The sequence below is a fragment of the Bactrocera latifrons genome, unplaced genomic scaffold (genome assembly GCF_001853355.1).
Source record: "Bactrocera latifrons isolate USDA-ARS-PBARC rearing strain unplaced genomic scaffold, ASM185335v1 scaffold_157, whole genome shotgun sequence".
NCBI classification, from domain to species: Eukaryota; Metazoa; Arthropoda; class Insecta; order Diptera; family Tephritidae; genus Bactrocera; species Bactrocera latifrons.
In genome coordinates, this window is record NW_017535041.1 from 446,955 (window position 1) to 454,033 (window position 7,079).

Here is a 7,079-nt window from a genome sequence, read left to right on the forward strand (position 1 = left end):
TTAAAGTTGCTTGGAATTACGGACGTAAAWGTGTGGTTGGATTTCGTATCGGTCTCTCTGTTCAATCAATGATTTATTACATCATTATTGATTCAGCAAGCAAGTCAAGAGATTGCGGTTTCCACCCTCATGTCCTCAGTTAGTACTATAAAGGTTTTAGTACAGTGTTCCAAACTCCTTCTCCGTATACTAACGCTGCTAAACTCGTTCTGCGACGCTTTTAAGTCTCGTGCATTTAACTATTTTTAGTTTCCTTCTTAAATTTTAAACTGATTTAGCACATCAATGAAGTCCAAACATTAGCATAAAGCAGTTTTTTTTATTCAAAGTTGTCAATCAAAGCCTATTTTGTAGCTACCTATAGACATGCACACGATTGAGAGTATTGTATAYAAACCGAGCACACATCACTGTCGCGGAGCGATTAAAATTTCAGTTTAAGTTTTCAAAAAGTTGTATCATCGCTGTCATAAAATGATTACAAAATTATTTGCATTGATTAAAACCTTTACCGTTACATACGAAAGCGTTGACAGCTCGCTATCTGCTTGACCGAATAATGAAGGAAAAAATATGTATATTAAAGTGTATATTATTAAACACAACAACAAAACCACGCATAAACTATAACAAAAAATGCAAGCAGATGAGCAGAGAAATTTATAAATGTATTTAAAATGTCAAAGATGGAATTTTTTCAAATTACCAARCGTCGCCACCCTACCTTTTTTGCAAATAAAGTACTCGCCTCTTTTTTTTTGCTATAAAAACAATAAAAAAGTGAAATAAAATTGTCTGTATGAAATAGATAAAAATTCAATATAACAAAATGCTTACTGTTGCTTACTTATTTTCAAATTTATTTAACATTTTAATGTCATATTCAGTGATCTGGGTAAATTTGTGGAAATTATCTGTTTTGACGGGCTCTGAACGGGTTTGGTGGGGTCATAAAAACTGTATAGCGTTAAGTAGTCATATCAATATCATATTATGATGGTTAAATTGTAAGGTGTGTGAATGCAAAAAAAAAAAACTATAGGCTAGGTGTTGGGTTAACTGTCACAGTTACCTTCAATAAGTTCATTTTACCATTGAACTTTAAAGACTGCAGACAGTGAAGAGAAAGAAGTTTCAGAATGTTTATAGTTTCAAAGTAGAAATAACGGATATTGCAGTGTGTGAAAGTGAAATTTGTTAAAGGAAGAGTTCGGATTGCGGCTTGGAAGGAGCTGAAGAGGCGCAAAACTTTCATGGCTAATTGATAAATGAACTTAAAAGAATTTGGAGTTTAATTTCTAAAACCAGCAACAACATTTAATTCTTAAGAATATAAAAAAAGTTAACAGAAATGGCTGACTATATGGATGAACATAATGAAGCGTTCAATATTTATAACAAGGACTTTAAATTGGGGCAAGTTTTGCAGGACCTTTCTTTAATAAAACCTTTGTAAATGTCGTGTCTACGTCACTAGAAACACTTCTCAGACTTAAACATGATGATCTGAAAGAAAAGTGTAGTGCATACGTAAGATATTTCGTCGATAATATAAAATAAGCAAGGACGCTAAAACGATCTTATACCATATCTCGGTGTTTTTTGCCGTTCAAGAACATTTTCTTATTAAGATATTAGGCTGGTTTTGATTTGATCATGCTTATGATATATGTACATGTAGACCAAGCAGATAAAATATCCTGAACACCTTACAAAAAACTTAAGAGAGTAAAGTAATCTATCTCTCAACAGGACATTTAACTCTCTTGTGCTTCGATTCCACTTATCTTATCAAAGTTCTCTTAAGGGGTTACATGGGTTTCCTCGGGTAAAATATAGGTTTTTTTCTCAAATAAAAAATTAAATATTTTATTATTAAAGAAACAGATATTTTTAATTAGAAATATACATTCATTTTATTCGACTTTTTAATTGTTACAAACATACACTATTAAAAAAAATACTGAAATTTTTGGAAAAKAATATTTTAAACTCCTCGGAAAAAAGATGCGCCCACGTTGGCAGGATAACTCTTAACCGGATAATCTAAAGTGGAAGATATAAGTGTTTTTTAAACCTTAACTTAAAACTTGGACGAAGGAAAAAAACTGAAAAATTGGATTTTGGCAGAAATTTACAAAAAAAAAAAAACAATAATTAAAACTTTCCCGGCATTTTATTTCAAATAGTTTTAGTCGAAAAAATAATCATTTGTCCAAGCCTTTAATAATTGTATCTCAAAGATTTGTGTAAAATTTCATGAAGATCGGTCAAGTACTTCGACTTCAAAAACACGGTTTCAAGAAAAACGCGTTTAAAGAACTCGCACTTAGCCTAGATAGCCTCGAGTGCACAAGTTGTCAAGGCTGTATCTCCGAAAATATTAATCGGWTCAACTTGAAAGTTTAGGACAATATTCTGGACGTGTTGTACAATTTAATAAGACAATAAAAATATTCGAGGTTTTGAAATCCGTAAACCCATGTAAAACCTTAAGAAAAAAATACAACCTATTCCTCAACCGGATAATTAACTCTCTTATGCTTGAACTCTTATAAATGTTCTTTTAAGTACAGATATAAATAAAATACTATTCTGAAATCAAAAGAAAGTTACGTTTGAAAAGTCGGATGTCTAGTTCTGTTCCTCCTTTGAATACTAGTTTCCGACTGAGCTTTCTTCAAGTAAAAAACCTAATTGAAAATAATCCTTTTTCCTTTTAATATCTCAACAGATTATGTAAGAGAAAATATCGGCCCACAACGAAGCGCCTTGTAATCCCTCGAATGTCGCTGCTGGGTAAATCTATTACCTACACACGCGGTACACATCGACGTGATGCACGTTACCGGATCATACAAGGTCGTATTTATAATTTTCTGGAGCGTCCACGCGGACTTATCGCAATCTCCTATCACATAATGGTGTAAGTGGATGATTTTTTCTGCCCAATATTTGATGATATGTTCACGACGCTTATCACTCGTGCCTACTTCGCAGATTTATTTTGATCTTCACCTGTTTAGCCTTGAGTATTTTCGCCACTATCAACGAATATGAAAAAGAGGCATCATTTTCCTTATATCGTCTGGAGGTATTGGTGGTATTTTGGCTCACGATTGAATTTGTTGTGCGGTAGGTAATTGTCCTCCGAGTAAAAGTCTYCTCTATGGAGGAGACTGAAGACTGTGTAGYAGTCTGCAGTTTGCATTTACGAATTTTCCAACTTTATTGCAGGTTATGGGCGGCAGGTGTACGCTCACGTTATCAGGGTCTTCTGGGACGCTTTAAGTTCATGACTGGCACATTTTGCATCATAGGTCGGTTTTAGCTTTGGTTATACGRRTTTGCTGTTTTTTGTTTTAATTTTAAATATATTTTTTCAGACCTCATTACCATCGCCGCCTCGATAATTGCTTTGGCGCAGGGCGCACCACGTCGTGTGTTTGCGACCAGCACTTTGCGTGCGCTGAGGTTCTTTCAGATCTTGCGCATGTTGCGCATGGATCGACGTGGTGGTAGTTGGAAACTTTTAGGGAGTGTTGTCTACGCACATAGACAGGTAAACGGAGCTGTGAAGGATTAAAGCTCTGAAAGCTTAAAATGAGATCTCARGCTTTTGTATACTCTTTTTTATTTTTCAGGAACTACTCACATCTGTCTACATCGGTTTTCTGGGTCTCACTTTCTCTTCCTTCCTAGTCTATTTGGTTGAACGTGATGTCAATGAGCAATTCAGCAATTTTGCGAAAGCTTTATGGTGGGGTGTTGTAAGTAATATRTCATATATCCAGTACTGTACCGAAGTTTAAGCCAGCGTCTRTATACTTTTCTTGCAGATAACAATGTGCACTATCGGATATGGCGACTCAGTGCCCATAACCTGGCAGGGTAAAGTCATCGGTTCGATTGTTACTTTGTTGAGCTATTCGTTCTTTGCACTACCGGCGGTGAGTTCCTCGAGGAATTTACTTCATTTCCTATTTCTATTTCTTTCTGGAGATCACTACTTTGTTTTTTAATCTATAACAATATTCACAGGGCATTTTGGGCAGCGGTTTCGCCTTGAAAGTCCAACAACAACAGCGTCAAAAGCATATGATAAGTCGCTATCAGCCCGCGGCCACATTAATACAGTCTATTTGGCGTTATTATGCAGCAGATGAGAATTCTACTGCCGTAGCCACATGGAAAATACACGAAATACCTATACAAATGCCAAGTCCCACTAGCTCGTGAGTACAGTTTAGGAATATTGGMTTCTTTATGTTTGTTAGCATCAGCTAAGCKTTGCTTATGTATTTTTCAATTATTTAGTTTCAAAGTTCAAAGCCCCTTGCGACGTTTGCCTAGTCGCCGCCGMCGTAGCCAAACCATACATTCGCCTGTCGATATTGTACATATTGAGTCAGCGAAGTCGGGTCGCTATCTTTCGGTCTTCAATGACAAGTCTGTCGAAAGTCAAGGTTGGTTTTAATTTATTTTAATTTATTATTAGATTTATTTTTTGTATAATATTTTCTTGTAGATGAAGAATATACACCAAAGTGCAATACGTTAATGAAGAAACACAAAATCGCTATCAGATTTATAAGAATGGTAACTATATAATATGACTCCATATAACATACAACCGCAGATTTTTTTTCATAAAAGTTTATAAAGCATATACTTTCAACATTTTTTAATATTTTCACTATATATTTTTTATTTTCATTTCGTAAAAATACATTCTATATACATATATGTATATTATATTAGAGCGGGTCGATTTACAAGAAGCCAAAAAAAAAAAACCTAAAAATTACGTATGCGAGAAATATTGTACGGATCATTCTAAAAAAAATTTGCCTAAGAGTCATGCGTCTAAATACAATTTCGAACYTGCGATTTTCATTTGTTCGTCAGTTTCTGAGATATCCGAATKAAATTTAATACATAGGTGCATTTTGATATGCTATTGACCATCTGTTGACATCGGTCAGATTGGAAAACTATATCACATATCTCCCACATAACCAATTACTCAGATTTTTAAATTTCGCCTTAGTAATGGCTTTAGATCTTTGAAACCGCTTTAAGACCCATAGTCTCTCAGTTAAAGATGTTCAGAATGGTCCGTAGAACGTTTCCCGCATATGCGATTTTATAGAAAAAAATAGGTATCGACCCGCAATATCCAATATTAGGTAGTCGAAAAAGTCCTTTCATATTTCAACTTATATATTGCATATATGTATATATATTTCTTCAAAATTTTTTGATTAAAATATATTTTTTAATTATTGTTTCAAATATATTTTTTCAATACTACAATTCTGTTTTTTATTTTTTTATTTTAATTTTCACCACATAGCTTAAGTTTATGGTTGCCCGTCGAAAATTCAAAGAAGCCTTGAAACCCTACGATGTGAAAGATGTACTGGAACAGTATGCGGCTGGTCACGCGGACCTGTTGATGCGAGTAAAAAATATACACGCGAGGTAAAAATAAAACTGACTGAAAGTCTTAGATTATAATAGMGTTTAATTGAGGTTTTCACCGCGATCTAAGGACTGTAGGACGTTTTAACAAGGTCTGTAATTTTACGCGAAAAAATCTTCGACGAGAATACAAAATAATTGCTTAGATAGACGAAAACAAGCATAGAATTTAATGACATATTTCTGAAAAAAAAAAAATTATGAAAGATTTTATTTATCTTTTGCTTTCTATTTCTTAAGTTTTTAATAAACATTAGAATTTATTATTTTAATACCTTCACCTAGATTGGATCTAATATTGGGCGGCAAGCGTGCGCCAAAAATCAAGGATGCATCGAAAATCTGCTTAGCTTCCAGAGTGGTCAAAATGGAGCGACAAGTAAATCTATGCTTTCAAATCTGCCTTTTTCTCCCCCTTCAATTATTAGATTATTTCTATAATAATTTAACTTTAATTAACTCATACCACCAGGTGACCGATATTGATGATAAACTGGATCTACTGATCAGACAGTATATGGAGGATCGCAGRCGAAAAGAAAATGATAACGAAGAGCAGTCAAATTTGTTGCCCGCACTCGAAGCTGTGAATACAGASACGATCAACAAAAGAGAGAATGAAAACATTACGGCAGCTGTGAAGGAGGCAAAAAGCGCCAATAGAACAAGGTGAGGGTCATAAATATTCATTCAATGAAAAAAAAAAATATATTGTAAAGAGAGCGCGTGCATAAACTTATATATCGTCACCTAAMAAACAAAACAATGTAACATCACTTTTCATATGTAAGTTTAGAGCAGAAAGAAAACCGATGTAATAGAAACCACTCATATTGAAAAATAAATGAGTTTTGGTTATTAAATGCTTATTTATTGGTTATATGTTGGTTATATTTTGGATATATATTCCTTATATATTGGTTATATTTTGTATATATATTGCTTATATATTGGATGTATAATATATAGGTTATATCGGACAGCGGAAGCTGAAAATTTTATACTACATTTTTTACGATGTAGTGAATCGTAAGCAAACAAAAATTTAATTTCGATATTTTTGATGATACATTGTTTTGCATTTTTTTGTTACAAAACTGTTTTTATTCCGTTTGCTTTTAGTCTCCCCTCGATCGTCTATCAACCACACCTGCCCGCGAATATAAATTATCCGCCACATCGTGACTTAAAATTACCACTCCCACAGCAGCGACCTGATAGTGCAAGTAAACAACTTTAGCATTTGATCCATGTCTATGTGTAGAATCTGCACCGCCTCACATAAATATACTTGTACACACACGCTACACATACAACCGAAGTTCACTGTATACTTACGTATTATATGTTGTGTACTTACGTATTATATGTTGTGTGCTCACTGTACTTATTGCACTCTCTCTATTTTGTAACTGTGAAGTAGTTAATAATTGTAAACATTTTTTGTATGTATGTAATTTTGTTGGATATTTTGTTGTTAGCAAATAATATTTGTATATTAAATTAAATTTATTTTTTATTTTTTCGATGCTAGTCATATTTATAGATGATTTGGGCAAAGTAGAAGAAGGCGATATATTCGCTGAGGACGATGA

The 7,079-nt window shown here is 33.7% G+C and overlaps 1 protein-coding gene across 1 annotated transcript; it reads left to right on the plus strand.

Moving 5' to 3' along the window:
* Positions 1-1,106: 1,106 nt before the first annotated feature.
* LOC108966158 (potassium voltage-gated channel subfamily KQT member 4-like) lies at positions 1,107-7,079 on the plus strand (the record flags this gene model as incomplete). Its single annotated transcript, XM_018928920.1, is given in 15 exon segments — positions 1,107-1,416; positions 2,735-2,926; positions 3,001-3,135; positions 3,238-3,320; positions 3,387-3,562; positions 3,645-3,770; positions 3,840-3,950; positions 4,042-4,235; positions 4,318-4,466; positions 4,529-4,599; positions 5,357-5,484; positions 5,770-5,863; positions 5,957-6,153; positions 6,607-6,710; positions 7,019-7,079. Coding segments are annotated over 15 exon segments (1,886 nt in total), but the record flags the coding sequence as incomplete, so codon positions are not given.